This window comes from Chiloscyllium plagiosum, chromosome 35, assembly GCF_004010195.1.
Source record: "Chiloscyllium plagiosum isolate BGI_BamShark_2017 chromosome 35, ASM401019v2, whole genome shotgun sequence".
Taxonomy (NCBI): domain Eukaryota; kingdom Metazoa; phylum Chordata; class Chondrichthyes; order Orectolobiformes; family Hemiscylliidae; genus Chiloscyllium; species Chiloscyllium plagiosum.
Window position 1 is genome coordinate 215,222 of NC_057744.1, and position 17,087 is coordinate 232,308.

Consider the following 17,087-nt stretch of genomic DNA (forward strand, 5'->3'; position numbering starts at 1 on the left):
CAACAAACCAGAGATAGCAACTCTGTTCGTCCTAGCTCTAAGCTTCCATCTTAGCTCCCTGAATTTCTGCCTTGAATCCCCATCTCTCTTCCTACCTATGTTGTTGGTGCCTGTGTGGACCTCAACTTGGGGCTACTCCCCCTCCCGTTGAGGATCCCGAAAACACGATCAGAGACATCACGACCCAGGCACCTGAGAGGCAACACACCAACCGTGAGTGGCTCTCTTTCCCACAGAACCTCCTATCTGTCCCCCAAAATATGGAGTCCCCAATGACTACTGCTCTGCTCCTCTTCCCCCTTCCCTTCTGAGAGGCAGGGACAGACTCTGTGCCAGAGCTCTGTGCCCCATTGCTTTCCCCTGGTAAGTCGTCCCCCCCAACAGTATCCAAAACGGTATACTTATTGTTGAGGGGAACGGCCCCAGGGGATCCCTGCACTGCCTGCCGGTTCCCTTTCCGTCCCCTGACTGTAACCCATTTGCCTTTTTCTTGTACCTGAGGAGTGACGACCTCCATGTAACTCCTCTCAATAAGTGGGAAGTGCACCCAACTCCAGCTCCAGTTCCCTAATGGGGTTTTCGAGGAGCCGGAGTTGGGTGCACTTCCCACAGATGTAGTCAGCAGGGACACTAGTGGTGACCCTTACCTCCCACATTCTGCAGGAGGAACATTCAACTGCTCTCACCTCCATTCCCAATATTCTAAATTCCCAAACAGACTGTTGAAAAAATAAGGAATAAAAAAAACTCCTTACCTTACCAATCTGGCACACAGGTCCTTTTTTTTGGTTTTGAGTCAGGACACATTGAGAATTTATTTCATGAAACCTACAGAGGTGATGATGGAATAACCAGCGAAGCTGCTGACGTTATCGTTAATGTCCCACTGCTTCCCCAAATCCCTGGGCCCTGCCTGCATTACTCAGACTAACTCATAACCACCTTTACATCCTAGAATTTTCAAAAGGAAATTCAAATGTCCAGGGAGGTTGGGGGGAATTTAAACTCAGCTTTTTAAAAAAATATTCATGTATGGGACACGTGTGTGGCTGACCGGGGCGGGGTGGGTGGTGGGGGTGGGGGGGGGTGGTAGAGGTGGCGGTTCAGTGATGGACAGGCAAAGTACAGCAAAATTAAACAATAGTTAATGACCAGACTTCCTCATCTATATCCAAACCTTCAGATTTCACATTTCATCAACTTTTCAAATCCTGACACAAAATAAAAATAGCAAAAATAGCGAAAGGTTGCTTACCAAGTGATCCTTGAGAAACCCCTGGATTAAAAAGAAAAAACAAGAAAATCAGGCATTAGATTTGCAAATGCTTTTAGTTGAGGTTTAAATTTTAAAAAAGTAAGTGACCTCTGATGACTGTTTATAGACGCGCTGATGGAATGATAAAGTCAGGAGAGATTACAGCTTTCACAGAATCTCAGCAGGAGCCAATTCCCACACCTTCTGCCCAATGTGACAGCTCCTTGGTAAGGTTCTCACAACCAAAACTGCTGCTTTCCCTGCCTTTTTACTTCTTACTCAGCAATGTTAAAGTGAACGTTAAGAAGTCTTTATAAACTGCACCATTCTGCGGTAAAGCTCCATGAGGTTGGGCTGAGGTTGAGGAAAGAAGCAAAGGATCATGTTGGAGTTAAAAAAAACTCTCCACTAAAGACTAAATCATCACCTGGGCTGAAATATTAGTGGTTAAAAAAACATTAAAAGCAATTGTGATAAACTAATCACATTTTTTATTAGACAATGTTTTAGAAGCTGGCACTTTAGGTTTGATACAAGTTTATTAGACGCTCTGCTAGAAGTCTTGGTCATTTTTGTTGTTCATTATCAATTAGATCATCTTCCAGTATTTATCCATCCAATGTCATTATTGCATTGTGTGAATCTGGCAGCAAAACAATGAAAGGTTTATTCACAAAGAGACACCCCAGTAATACAACTGACAACAAAATGCACGTTATGGAGCATGCAGAATTCAGTGATGAATTAATTTTAAATCCTCTGCAATCCAGTAGTCATTGAGTGAGCAGATGCAATGGTCTGAAGAACAAACTCAAAAAGGGCCTCTACTTCAGTCACTGTAGATTATCTGCTGTCTGTTCTTGTCTTGTTAAAAATACACCAGTAACCATGGCCAACACAACACTATTCCTTCCCCAAACCAAAAATAAAGCACAGGCAGAAAATACAACTGCTGTAAATATTATCTCCATTTCGTTAAAGACAATTACAATTAATACATATCAAACACAACCATTCTCAAAGGTCAGTGGTTTACAGCATCCACCCATCTACAGACATGACCCACTAACAATTACTGAGCGTCACTTCCCCCACGTGGGTACAGCATTGAAAAGGAATGGCTGAACAAAGCTTAATCTGAGCACATATACACCACAACAGAGTCACAACAAGACACAACCATTAGGAAATGGCACAGACCGCCTGCTAGAAATTCAAATACCTTTGCAAACAAAGAACAGGTCACCCTGTCGGAGACAGTGACAAAGGGCTGAATGTTTCTCAGGGGAAATGACTGCAAGTTGCTGCAGTTACCATCTACAATTGAGCAAAACCCTGGAGGGCTTCTCACCTCCAATCGCACGAACCAATCAAACTGACTTTTCAATACAATTTGTTTAGCTAAATTTTAGATGAAAATATTTGAAGAAAACCAATTCTTAAACCCCAACATAATCCAGGAAATTCATTTGGAATTTCTAGAGAATCCAGTTCAATCCTGGATAAATGCAAAATCCTGCTAATACTTGAAATCAGAAATTAGGAAGTGCTGGAGAAACTCAGTGGATCTGGGATCATCCGTGAGAGAAACAGTCTTATATGACTCGACTTTGGATCTAGGATTCTGGAGTTTGTTAAGGCAGAGACTGATGGTAGTTGCTGAAACAGCTGACCCTGCAGAGTGGAGTTTCACAGAATTCACACTGAAATGATGTTTCCACCGATCTCCCGGACGCAGTCTTGCGTTTGTGCTTCGAACACTGACGGCACACTTTCTTACGGCCCTGAATTTTCACCAGATTGTGTACACTCGGATTACAGAAGGTCACTGGGTATCTGGTGCCTGACGATGATGACAATCTGCCTTTCCTACTGGCTCCTGCTGAATAATCACCTCGCAACAATTTGGCAAGGCTTGTTCTGAAGTTGAGGTGATCATAGCGACTTGGAAGCGGAGGGTCATGAGATGACCTTTTGAAAATCAGCCAAGCATTCACGATGCTGATGTTCATTAAATACCACAAAACACACCTCCACCATTTTTTCGAAGGACGGCCCACCGGGTAGTAGCTTCTCATTTGATCAGAAAGGTCAACACCTCCCATATATTTATTGTACTCAACTACAGCTTGAGGTTTGACTGTCCCACCAGACTCAACCATTGTGGCACTTTGATTTGTTGAGAGTGTTGCTACTTGTCTTTTGTCTTTCCAAATGGTTAATAATAGAGAGCCTTTCTGAAAGAAGCAGGTAGCTCCCTGTTTGGTTAGTTGGATTTTCCTGGCCACTGAGGGTAGTCCTTTGCGGTTCAGGTGAATGGTGGAACATGCTCTCGTGTCATGGAGCTGTAGATATTGCAGGAGGGCAGGGCTGCTGAAAAACCGATCAAAGTAAATGTGGTGATTGCGGTGAAGGTACGGTTGGCACAGCTCAGTCACCACGTCATAGCCTAGGCTGTGCCCTGATGCCACCCGCCGCCGTCCAGTGTAGATGTCAAAGTTCAGGCAGTAACCACTTGCTGCCTCACACAACATCCAGACTTTCAGGCCCCACTTTGTCGGTTTGGCAGGAGAATACTGTTTGAAATACAGCCTCCCTTTGTAAGCGACCATCCCCTCGTCCGCACTGAGCTCACGGCTCGGCAGGTAACTTTGACCAAAGTGGCTGCGCACTGTCTCCATCAGAGTTCGCACTTTGAATATCGGGTCGTGGTCGGGGTGGGATTTCTCGAGTGCCCCCATGTTGTCTCGCAAATGCAGATATCGGTTCACTTTCCAAAACCTATCCCTGGACATAGCCGAGGAAATCCAGGGGCAGCGCAGGGCAGTGTCCTGGCTCCAGTACAAGGAGATGCGAGGCAGCTGCTTGATGCCCATCATTATGTTGATAGCCAGGAAAGCTTTGATTTCACGGGAATCAGTGGGAATCCAGGAGGAATCCTGTTTGCCATCTCGGGCCTGGCATTGAACAGCGTAACGGTTGGTCTCCTGGGCGATGGTATCAAACACACTGTCAGGCCAGAGTAAAGTGAAGTAATCGAGGGGATCAGCTGTGCTGGCAAGCTGATGCTGAGGACCTGTCCTCTCTGTGAAGGTGGGGACCTGAATCTTTGTAACAGCTTCGGTCCAATCTCCATCGTGCTGCCTCTCAGCTTCACTCCCATTCACTGAGGGCCGCCTCTTAACCACAGAGTCCCCAAATACATCCTCATCGCTCTCAGATCCCATTGGGATGCAACTGGGCACCTGCAAAACCTTCCCCAAGCCCCAAACCGTCTCCTTCACTGAGTCAATAACAATGTGCTGTGGAAAACAAGAATGTACAATCGAATGTTAGCTGTACCTTTTCAATATCCCCACATTCCTCCTTTGACTAGTGATAAGCTTAAATATTTTTTATGGAATCACTTTTTTGTTGAGAGTTGGTGGCACCCAATCCCAGATTCCACATGGAAAAAAATCCACACGTCACTATCTGGAAAATGTCAATTGTTTCCACGTGACATTGTCCAGTTGAATCTGTTAGAACCTGAATTCAGCTGGAAGCTGGCAGGGAGGAGGAAGATGGAGACTTCAAGCCTTCCCTCCGGCCGTCTCTTGCCCCAGCCCCCCAAGGATGCCCATGGAGCCTGTTCTTTAGCCTGGGCTATCATACCCTCTCTACCCGCTCCCCTTTCAGCCTTTATAACTTCCAGTTTTCAAATTACCACAAACTGGTAAGACCCAAAACCCTTTCCTTCTCCCTCAGGCTGACAAAAATTGTTCAATTTTACTCCAGATTCCACAGACGCCCCACATCCCACTGGCCCAAGTGAACAGGAGATGGAGTGGGATTGTGTGGGAAATGGGATTGCAGGAGCAATGGGCTCAGTCAGGGTACTGCATCAGGACTGGGCACTGGGGAGTGGGGTGGGGGTAGGGGCTGAGGGTGAGGGTAGTGGGGATGGTGATGGTGGGGGGAGGGGGGGTGGTGCTTAGCCCGGTGTCAGTGACATCCCGACAGCAGTTTCAATTTCCCCCTTTGCAGAAACATCTTCAGTTCCACCTCCGCCTGGTGTGTGGGCGGGCACCGGGCGGGCGGGCACCGGGCGGGCGGCCGGCCGGCTTCAGGAGCGCGCACAGGCTCGGGGGCGCGGCCGGAGCCGCAGTGCGCGCGGTGGGGCGGCGTGGGGCGCGTGCGCGGGGAAAGGGTTAGGGGTTTGGGGCCGAGCTGGCGCAGTCCCTGAAGTGAAACTCCTGAAAACTTGAGAAGGATTTCAATTCCTGTTCTTTTATATTATTTAAACTTTAAAGCGCTAGATGTAACCAACATCCAGAACCTCAACCTGGGCCAGTAACCTTCTCAAAACTCGCTAACTGTAAAACTGTTGGGAACAACTTTAACCCCTTTTCCAATTTGGAAAGTGATGGATTTATCATTTTCAGAATTTCATGCAGACTTTAATCAAGTCCTTGCTTTAATTTAGTATAAAATATTATTATTGAACGTGTCTGGGTTGGACAGTAACTGGGAGCTGCTGAATTTCCAGCATTAATGCCCGGCAAGGATTAGATTTCCAGCAAATCGTTTCATTTGTTGAGAACCGTCATTTCCCTTGGATTGAAATTGTCCCGAATGTTAAATCCCAGGCCGCCGAATATTCCGGAGTCCAACACCCGGGATCTAACCCCAGTCTCAAACTCCAGGCATTCTTTGTAGAAAATGTTTATCCCCGTTCATCAAATAAAATGTTAGAGATACAAATGCGGGACTTTGCAAACCCTGCAGCGCCTGGGGTTAGTTTCTACAAAGTGGCCGTATTTGGAAGGGTTTCTTTAATCCCATTCGGAATTTATTTATATATTTTTTTAAAACACAAATTTTCAGGGCAGAATGGACTCCGACGTATTTTGCTAAATCATTAAAAATTGTAACTTTTCGGGTGTTATTTTCCTCAGCGTTATCGCTACTGTACTGAAGCCAATAACTAAAGAAACGGCGCAATTTGGCACATTTTAACGAAAGAATGTAAAAGCCATCGCTGAGAGATATTTGACTCACCGAACAAGTGCAGAGCCAAAGCTGTGACCGTTATCAGGAGAATGTGACACTTCATCTTCGGGACCCTTTTGGGGGAGATTTCAAATAAAAAATGTTAGTTTATTTTATTTTTCAAAAGCTGAGACTATCTTCAATTGAGGAAGGCAGGTGAATTTTGGTTAAAAAAAAACAGACTGACGCGATTTTTCCGCTGGGTTCAGAAAGAGCTCCGAGACAGAGAAACAGGAAAAAGCGGTTACGATGATTCTCATCTCCACCCAACGTCACGGCCCCGCTCAGAGCCGCAGGTTGTTTCTCTGCAGCTACAGGGCTCGGTTTAACCCCCACAAACTACATTTTTAATCTCCAAGGAGTTGAAATAAAGTATAAAGTCTTACCAACAAAAAACAGAAATAGCTGGAGAAACTCTGCAGGTCTGGCAGCATCGTGCAGAGGAGCAGTGACCCCCTCTTCATTCTCATAAACATTAACTCTGCTTTCTTCCCGCAGATGCTGCTGGACCTGCTGAGTTTCTCCAGCTATTTTTGTGTTTGATTCAGATTTCTAGCATCCGCAGTTCCTTGCTTTATTTTAGTATAGAATCCCTACAGTGTGGAAACAGACCCTTCGGCCCAACAACTCCACGCTGACCCTCCACAGATTAACCCACCCAGAGCCATTCCCCTACCCTATCACTTTATATTTTCCCCTAACTCATTGATCACTGGATTATTAAACACGGACCGCAGCCTGTGGTGGACAATGACTGGGAGCTGCTGGATTTACAACATGAAGCCCCCAGCATGGGTTAGAGAGGACATTGTCCTGTTGAATGAGGTTTAAAATGCTGCACCTTTTTAACATAGTTCCTTGGGGAGTGTTGACAGTTTAACATTCAAACAGCAAAAACACAGCCTCTGGGGCCTCCTACCGATCAGGGCTGGAACTGCAGTGTCACCCACTTCTTTCATTCCCGCTTATTTCCACAGAATAATCCAACAGTCAGTGAAATGAAACTGTACTCACGTGTTACATCAGCATTGACTCATTCACTTACAACAGTGACAGCATTTTGCAAGTACTGTAACTGGTTATAGAGTCAGGCCATTTGGGCCCTCAGCATGGTACTGGGCTTTCCACTCCACATGTGACTTCACCCCACACACCCTCCCACTTTATCTCACCTCTGCTTGTATTCCTGCTTCCCTCATTTGTACACTCTGCCCCTCAGTTACTCTTTCCTCATTGTTCACCTGGGCCTCTCCGTGTGGGGGTCTCTGGGTGAAGAGGTTTCTCTTTAATTCCTGACTGGATTTGTTAGAGACTCTCCTATTTGTGGCCCAGGATTGGTCTGCCCTGCATGTGGGTTCACTTCCTCCACAGCAATCCAAAAGACTCTCTGCCTTTTGTTTCAAGAGGATAAATCCAGTGTGGATATTTGAGATCTGAGTAAAAGTCCTTAACCCTGTTACCCTCCCCGTATATACTGCCGGATCTGCTGGGACTCTCCAGCAGTTTCTCTTTTTGGTTGTACCCTGCCTGGTCTGTTTGAATTTTATAGGTTTCTAGGAGACACTCCTCATCCTTCTAAACTCCACTGAACACAATCCTAACCGACTCAATCTCTCTCATATGGAGAAAGTGAGGACTGGAGATCAGAGTGGAGAGTGTGGAGCTGGAAAAGCCCAGCAGGTCAGGCAGCATCCGAAGAGCAGGAGAATCGACGTTTCGGGCATAAGCCCTTCGTCAGGAATGAGGTTTGTGGGCTGGGGGGGGGGGCTGAGAGATAAATGGGAGAGGGCTGGGGTTGGGGGGAAGGTAGCTGAGAACACGATAGGTGGATGAAGGTGGGGGTGAAGGTGATAGGTCGGAGGGAGGGTGGAGTGGATAGATGGGAAGGGTGATGGACAGGTCAAGTGGGTGGGGCTGAGTTGGAGGCTTGGGACTGGGATAAGGTGGGGGCGAGGGGAAATGAGGAAACTAGTGGAATCCACATTAATTCTGTGCGGTTGCAGGGTCTCTCATATGTCAGTCACAGAGTCATAGAGATGTACAGCATGGAAACTGACCCTTCAGTCCAACCCGTCCACGCCGACCAGATATCCCAACCCAATCTAAACCCACCTGCCAGCACCCGGCCCATATCCCTCCAAACCCTTCCTATTCATATACCCATCCAAATGCCTCTTAAATGTTGTAATTGTACCAGCCTCCACCACTTCCTCTGGCAGCTCATTCCATACACATACCACCCTGTGCATAAAAACATTGCCCCTTAGGTCCCTTTTATATCTTTCCCCTCTCAGGAATTAATTTGATAAAACTTTGCTGCCCTCTCTCTATCACCAACAGCTTTCCTCAGAAATGGATACCAAAGCCACACACAATATTCCAGGTGTGACCTCGCAAATGCCTTATATAATTGCAGCAAGGTATTCCCATTGCTCTTGTTAGGAAGGCTAATGTACAGTTTGCTTTCTTTGCTGCCCACTGCGCCCATCCCCTTTTAGTAACTAGTACATGAGGACACCCCAGTCTCATCGCACATTCCCATCTTTCAATTTACAGCCATTCAAATAATAATTTGCCTTTATCACGTTTATCTATATTATAGTCCATCTGTCATGCATTTGCCCACTCACTCAGCCTGTCCAATTCACCCTGATGTATCTCTGCGTCTCCTCACAGCTCACCCTCCACGCTGCTTTGTGTCATTTGAAAATTTGGAGATATTACATTTCATTCCCTCATCCAAATCATTAACACGTTGTGAATAGCTGGGATCCTGGCACTGATTCTTCCAGTATCACACTTGTCACCAGCTGCCATTCACTAAAACAGACAGGCAGGAGGGTGGGAGATCACAGCAAGGCAGCAGCATCAGGAGGTGCAGAAGCCAATATTTTGGGTGTAACCCTTCTTTCAGACTGGGGGTGGGTGTGGGGCGGAGCTGCAGATAAAGGGGGTGGTGGGGTCAGGTCAGTGAAGTGGCGATAGGTGGAGACGGGTAGAAGGTACGACCTGGTTGGTCAATGGGAGGAATGAATGCAGTTGGTGCCAGGGAGGAATGGAAGGGAGGGGGTTGGGCTGGGAAGAGAGTTGAGGGATGGGAAGGGAGGTTATTTGAAATTGGAGAACTCAACGCTGAGTCGTCTGGGCTGCCCAGGCGGAAGATGAGGCGTTATCCCTTCAACTTGCGCTGTGGTTCGTTGTGGCAATGGAGGAGGCCAAGAATGGTCATGTCAGAAAGGGAATAGTAAGGGGAATTAAATTGGGCAGTGACTGGAAGGTCTGGTGAGCCCCCATGGACCCTGCTGAGATGCTCGGTGAGCCGTTCCCTAAGTTAACGTTCGGTCTCCCCGATGTAGAGAAGACCACACTGGGAGCACTGATGCAGTAAACTAGGTTGGAGGAGAGGCAGGTGAGCCTCTGCGTCACCTGGAAGGACTGTTTGGGGCCCTGGATGGAAGTGAGGGGAGTGGGGTACCAGCTGATTTTGCATCTTTTCCAGATGCAGGGGAAGGTAGCTGGGAGGTCAGCTGGGTCGGTGGGGAGAGTGGCACAAACAAAGGACTGTCGAAGGGAATGGTCCTTGAGGAAGGCAGGGAGGGGTGGGGAGGGGAAGATGTTCTTGGTGGTTGCAGAGTTGGAGAAAGTGTGTAAGGATGATGTGTTGGATGTGGAGACTGGTGGGGTTGTGGGTGAGGACAGGGGGGGACTCTGTCTTTGTTGCGTTTTGCGGGGGAGTTTAGAGCAGTGGAATGAGGAGTGGAGGTGGTGCAGTGGAGGGCTGTCTGGATGACAGAGGGAGGAAAAGCATGTTGGTGAAATAGGTGGACATCTGGGATGCTTGGGAATGGAAGGTCTCCTCATCTGAGCAGATGCTGCGGAGATGGAGGAATTGGGAGAATGGGATGGAGTTCTTGCAGGATACTGGGTGGGAGGAGGTGTAGTCTAGGTAATTATGAGTCTGTGGGTTTGTAGTAAATGTCCTTCTGGACACTGTCACTGGAGCTGGAAATGGAGAAATGGGAAAGGGGAGGGAGGTGTCCGAAATGAAACAAGTGAATTTGAGGGCGGGGTGGAAGTTGTGGGTGAAGTTGATGAACTGTTCCAGTTCAGCCTGGGTGTAGGACACTGCACCGGTGCAGTCATCGATGTAATGGCGGAAGAGCTGGGGCATAGTGCCTGTGTAGGTACTGAAGAGGGACTGTTCAATATAACCAACAAAGAGGCAGGTGTAGCTAAGGCCCATCCGGGTGCCCATGGCCACTCCCTGGATATGGAGGGTTTGGGAGGAGTTAAAGGGAAAGTTGAGGGTGAGGACCTGTTCAGCGAGGCAGAGGAAGGTATTGGTGGAGGGGGACTGAATGGGTCTGTTGGAGAGGAAGAAGGGGAGAGTCTGGAGGCCATCCTTGTGGGGTATGGACGTGTATAGGGACTGCACATCTGTAGTGAAGATAAAGTGCTGGGGGCCGGGGAAGTGGAAGATGCTGCAGAGGTGGACGATATGTTCGGTGTGGCGGGTGTAGGTGGGAAGGAGGAGAGGATGGAGTTGAGGTAGGACGAGGTGAGTTTGGTGGGGCAAGAGCATGCCGAGACGATGGGTCGGCCAGAGTAGTTGGGCTTGTGGATCCTGGGAGTAGGTAGAACTGAGGGAGAGCGGGGCTGGGGGACTATGAGTTTGGAGGCTGAGGAAGGGAGATCACCGGAGACAATGAGGGCACAGACAGTGCGGGAGATTTTGGCCTGATGGGTCGTGGTGGGGTCATGGGCAAGGGAGAGGTAGGACGAGGTGTCGGAGAGTTGTCGTTCGGCCTCTGTGACATAGAGGTCCATTCTCCAGACTACGACCATCCCGCCTTTGTCAGCGGGTTTGACGGTCAACCAGGGGTTGTTGCACAGGGAGGGAGCACTGCACATTCAGAGGGGAGGAGGTTGGAGTGGGTGAGGGGGTGTGGAGAAATTGAGGTGGCTGATGTTAGATCAGCAGTCAGCAATGAAGGGGTCTAGAGCAAGTATAAGGCCTTCAGGGGGTGACCAGGTGGAGGAGGAAGGTTGGAGGTGGGAGAAGGGGTCATCGGAGGGAGGTTGGGAGTTTCTGTCAAAGAACAAGGCACAGAGGTGGAGGCAGCGGAAGAGCTTCACGTGGCGACAGATCCAGAATTCATTGACGTGGGGCTGGAAGAAAACAAATGTGAGCCTTTTCCTGAGGACAGACCGTTCGGCCTCAGAGAGTTCAAGGTCAGGGGTGATAGTGGGGTCCCATGGTGGCTGATGGGCTAGGGGAGGGCGGAAGGGTGATGACATGTGGTGGGGAGTGGGAGAGAAAGGAGATTGGGAGGGGGGTGTTGTGAAGTTGGATGGGGGATGGGTGAGGAGGTAAGAGATTGCGCGCCTTTGGTGATGATCTTTGTGTCCTCACCGTCCACTGGAGTACTGCCAGATGACTGGAGGGTGGCAGTTCGAGAAAGGGAATAGGGATAATCCTGGGAATTACAGACCAGTCAGTCTTACGTTGGTGGTGGGCAAATTATTGGAAAGGATCCTGAGAGACAGGATTTGTGGAGAAGCATAGTTTGATTAGAGATAGTTAGCATGGCTTTGTGAGGGGCAGATCATGCCTCACAAGCATAACTGAATTCTTTGTGGATGTGACAAAATACATTGAAGGTAGAGCAGTAGATGTGGTGTACATGGATTTTACCAAGGCTTTTGATAAGGTTCCCCATGGTAGGCTCATGTGGAAAGTAAGGAGCCATGGGATACAGGGAAATCTGGCTGTCTGGATACAGAATTGGCTGGGTCATAGAAAACAAGAGGGTGGTGGTAGATGGAAAGTATTCAGCCTGGAGCTCGGTGACCAGTGATGTTCTGCAGGGATCTGTTCTGGGACGTCTGCTCTTTGTGATTTTTATAAATGACCTGGATGAGGAAGTGGAAGGGTGAGTTAGTAAAGTTTGTGGATGACACAAAGGTTGGTGGAGTGGTAGATAGTGTGGAGGGCTATTGTAGGTTGCAACGGGACATTGACAGGATGCAGAACTGAGCTGGTACGTGGCAGATGGAGTTCAACCTGGAAAAGTGTGAAGTGATTCATTTTGGAAAGTTGAATTTGAATGCAGAATACAGGGTTAAAGGCAGGATTCTTGGCAGTGTGGAGGAACAGAGGGATCTTGGGGTCCATGTCCATAGATCTCTTAAAGTTGCCACCCAAGTTGATAGGGTTGTTCAGGTGTATGGAATGTTGAGTTTCATTAGCAGATGGATTAAGTTTAAGAGCCGCGAGGTTATGCTGCAGCCCTGGTTAGACCACACTTGGAATGTTGTGTTCAGTTCTGGTCACCTCATTATTGGAAGGATGTGGAAGCTTTAGAGAGAGTGCAGAGGAGATTTACCAGGATAGTGCCTGGACTGGAGGGCATGTCTTATGAAGAAAGATTGAGGGAGCTTGAGCTTTTCTCATTGGAGTGAAGAAGGATGAGAGGTGATTTCATAGAAGATGATAAGAGGCATAGATAGAGTGGAAAGCCAGAGACTTTTTCCCAGAGTGGAAATGTCTCTCATGAGGGGGCATAATTTTATGGTGATTAGAGGAAGGTTTAGGGGAGATGTCAGAGGTAGGTTCTTTACACAGAAAGTGGTGGGTGTGTGAAGTGCACTGCCAGTGGTGGTGATAGAGTCAGAGACATTAGAGACATTTAAGCGACTCTTGGATAGGCACATGGATGATAGTACAATGAAGAGTATATAGGTTAGTCTGATCTTAGAGTAGGATAAAAGGTTGGCACAACATTGAAGACCGAAGGGCCTGCTCTGTGTTGTACTGTTCTATGTTCTATGTTAACAGCAATCTCGGTTTGTCTAATACACTGCATCAGTTGTAATGACACTTTGATCTTTCACTTATAAATTCTGTTTCCTATGATCATGCCCAACAGCTACCTGACGAAGGAACAGCGCTCCAAAAGCTTGTACTTCCAATTAAACCTGTTGGACTATAACCTGGTGTTGTGTGATTTTTAACTTTGTCCACCCCAGTCCAACAGTGTTTCTCAGAGCAGCAGTAAATACAATGTATACAATAACTCCTATCTCAGGCGAGTACTGAATAAACTCCACCTACTCACTTGTTCAGCCAGGATTTGGGTGTGTACTGATTCCAGTTTCATATGAAAATAATTGCTCAGCTTGGGGCAGATCTGTACCTTACAGAGTGCCATGGTTACAGCTGTACACTAACCCGAGCATGGGGATAGTGTGATCGAATACACACAGGAGGAGGCTGCCTCTGTAACACACTGAAAAGGATCTCTCCATTTCTGATTGTTTGTGAGAAATATTTTAAAACAAACTTCTTGATTTAAAATGGCTCTGGAAGATTTGGAACATCTGGAAAAGCTGGAATTCCCTGTGTTTTCATGTCTTTGTGAGCTGTGTGACTGTGGGTAAGGATGGTTCTAAAATCCTCTTTGTTACATTGACAAGTTCACAAGGAGCATTCCTATATTCCCCTCATGTCTGGACTTACTGGCACTTCCCCCGCTATCCCCTTCCCTCCCCATTCCCACTCCCACATACCCATTTATCCCAATTCAACTCTAAACCCCATCCCACCTGCTCTGTCACCAAAGCATTTCCCTAACACTGCCATTGACCGCTAACCTTGGTTAACTGGTTACTGGTAACTAGTTAACTAGCTGATGCCATCACAATGACAGTGACATCGCAGAACAATTACCCCCAACCCCTGACAGGGGCTGGGGTAAATTGAGCTGGGATTCCTGCTCCTGAGCAGCCAATGGTCCCGACTGGAAAGTGCACACTGGTTTTAACGTTGACTGTGATCTCCCCCCACGGTTGAATGTCCTGCAGATCTCAGTTGAGTCGTCCTGCATTGGAACAATAGCTGTTTGAGTGAGTGTCAGACAGAATCCAAGCCAATTCCTTCAGGGGAGGAGGACTGAGAATTTAGAAACTGTAACACATTGGGACATCACTTTAGGTTATCCTGCAGGACGGGACAAGTGCTATATGAAGACAAGTTTTCATTATTTTAGGAATATTACCTCAGACTGTGGATTCCCAGATAAAAACAGCAATAATTCAGATCTGAAACTGAGGGAATACAGACTCTTCCTGGAGATGTTTGAAAACCTTGCTGTTAAACTGTGGGAGAAGATTCTATAACAGTTTTCAGCCAATGTTATTTTGGTGCTCCAGCCTATCCTTTATGATGTTGGAAATTAAGGTTTGTGATCTTGTATTTGAGGTTTATAATTTTAAAAAATCCTTTCCTGAGATGTTGCCTGGGCCAATATTGTTACTTGTCCCAGTTGCCCTGGTAGTGAGCTGTAGTCACGTGCTGTAAGTGGACCCAGTGGACCCATAAGGTGTCGTTAGGGAGAAAGTTCTAAACTTACAAACACCTTTTAGAGTTTCCATTCAATGAGTTCCCTGCAGGGTTCCCATTCCCCCCTCTCTCTCTCTAACTCTCTCTCTGTCTTTGTCTCTCGCTAACAGAGGAACTAACAGAGATTATCTTTAATCTAAAGCTCAAGGAAGTTGAATCATATGTCAGTTGAAAGCCTCTGACATCATCTGTGGATTAGATGAATTCAGGATCCATTATCCCTTCCGTCTTGCATAGGAAGAGGGCACATTAAACTGTTGCTTCTGGGTAATCCAAGAGGGAGGACAGGAAAAATTTCTGTCTGTAACAGGCTGCTCCTTTTTTGAGGTATTTTAGGTGCTAGAGGAGATTTCCTCGAATTCCAGGAGCAGCAATTACTGTTTTATATGCTGTTGCATTGTTTTCGAACTTTGGAAACAAAAAGTCAAAACAACAGCAGTTTTAAAAGGGAGAAGAGCAGGCAAAGGAAGCACATGGTGAGGTCAGTGCAGGAGAGAGAGAGAGAGAGAGAAAAAGAGAAAGAAACTGACACTGCCTTTGCTGTTTGAATTCATGGATCACTGGACATCGGAGTGCATCTGGGAAAATTAACAAATAGTGAAATTCACAACTGATCTTGGAGGAACTGTTGGGTGAAGTTCACAGCACAGAATCAGATAAGTTAATCATTGTTTTAAATGTGATCTACAGAAAGTCTGCAGTAGTGAGTAGAGTGGGTTCTTTCTTGATTATATGTTTTTGGAGATATATCTGTTGATTAAACTTAAAATATAAGTCATGACTATTAATTTAACCTGGGGCAGTGTTTGTAGAGGAATGAGACGGTGTTATTTTCTGGGTCTGTAGATTGTGAAGGAGCAAAAATGGCCTTTAGTACAGTGAAATGTGCTTCTTGTCAGATGTGGGAGTTTAAAGAGAGTTTAAGGGTTACTGCAGATTATATCTGCCATAAATGCTGTTGGATGCAAATCTTATCAGATTGAGTGGATCGGTTGGAGAGACAGATAGAAGCGATGAGGAATTTGCAACAACAACAGCATGTGATGGATGGCAGTTATAGGAAGGGGGGAAAGTCTCAGATACAGTCACATAGATGGGTTAACTCAGGAAGGGTGAGAGAGGTCGGCACCTAGGGCAGGAGTCTTTTGTGAATATACCCATTTCAAACAGGTAAGCTGTTTTGGAAAATGTAGGGGGTGATGGATTCTCAGGGGAACGTAGCACAAACAACCAAGTTTCTGGTATTGAGACTGGCTCTAATGCAACGAGGGATACGTCCGTAAGACCATAAGACATAGGAGCGGAAATAAGGCCATTCGGCCCATTGAGTCCACTCCGCCATTCAATCATGGCTGATGGGCATTTCAACTCCACTTACCCGCATTCTCCCCGTAGCCCTTAATTCCTTATGACATCAAGAATTTATCAATTTCTGCCTTGAAGACATTTAGCGCCTCTAATTCTAAGGCTGTGTCCATGGGTCCTAGTCTTCTCGCCTAATGGAAACATTTTCCTAGCGTCCACCCTCTCCAAGCCACGTCGGGTTCCAAGAGATCAATTGTGTTAGGGGATTCTCTAGTCCGAGGTACAGACAGACGTTTCTGTGGCCAGCAGCGAAAAATCAGAATGGTGTGTTGTTTCCCTGGTGCCAGGATCAAGGATGTCTCAGAGAGGGTGCAGAATGTTCTCACAGAGGAGAGGGACCAGCAAGAGGTCATTGTCCACATTGGAACCAATGATATAGGAAGGGAAATGGTTGAGATTCTGAAGGGAGATTACAGAGAGCTAGGCAGAAATTTAAAAAGGAGGTCCTCGAGAGTAGTAATATCTGGATTACTCCCAGTGCTACGAGCTAGTGAGGGCAGGAATAGGAGGATAGAGCAGATGAAGGCATGGCTGAGGAGCTGGTTTATGGAAGAAGGATTCACCATTTTTGGATCATTGGAATCTCTTTTGGGGTAGAAGTGACCTGTACAAGAAGGACGGATTGCACCTAAATTGGAAGGGGACTAATATACTGGCAGGGGGATTTGCTAGAGCTGCTTGGGAGGATTTAAACTAGTAAGGTGGGGGTGGGGTGGGGTGTGGCCCAGGGAGATAGTGAGTAAATAGATCGATCTGAGATGGGTACAGCTGAGAACAGAAGTGAGTCAAACAGTCAGGACAGGCAGGGACAAGGTAGGACTAATAAATTAAACTGCATTTATTTCAATGCAAGGGGCCTAACAGGGAAGGCAGATGAACTCAGGGCATGGTTAGGAACATGGGACTGGGATATCATAGCAATTACAGAAACATAGCTCAGGGATGGGCAGGACTGGCAGCTTAATGTTCCAGGATACAAATGCTACAGAAAGGATAGAAAGGGAGGCAAGAGAGGAGGAGGAGTGGCATTTTTGA

At 47.0% G+C, this 17,087-nt stretch overlaps 2 protein-coding genes across 4 annotated transcripts in view; one reads left to right on the forward strand and one right to left on the reverse strand.

Moving 5' to 3' along the window:
• Nucleotides 1-7,037, reverse strand: part of LOC122540561 (transmembrane immune signaling adaptor TYROBP) — a 17,819-nt gene extending 10,782 nt beyond the window's left edge. The window contains exons 1-3 of the mRNA XM_043676428.1: nucleotides 7,019-7,037; nucleotides 6,296-6,360; nucleotides 1,256-1,276 (exon numbers count right to left, since the gene is read on the reverse strand). Coding sequence (XP_043532363.1) covers nucleotides 1,256-1,276; nucleotides 6,296-6,350 — 76 coding nt within the window. The 5' untranslated portion in view covers nucleotides 6,351-6,360; nucleotides 7,019-7,037. The remainder of the gene's footprint in view (nucleotides 1-1,255; nucleotides 1,277-6,295; nucleotides 6,361-7,018) is intronic.
• A 6,529-nt stretch (nucleotides 7,038-13,566) lies between these two features.
• LOC122540566 overlaps nucleotides 13,567-17,087 on the forward strand; it is a 35,039-nt gene continuing 31,518 nt past the window's right edge. Inside the window, exon 1 of one of the 3 annotated variants that reach the window (XM_043676433.1) lies at nucleotides 13,567-13,722. In XM_043676433.1, the coding sequence (XP_043532368.1) occupies nucleotides 13,643-13,722 (80 nt within the window). In that variant the 5' untranslated portion in view covers nucleotides 13,567-13,642. The remainder of the gene's footprint in view (nucleotides 13,723-17,087) is intronic. The other 2 variants (XM_043676432.1, XM_043676435.1) reach the window with 2 other exon arrangements.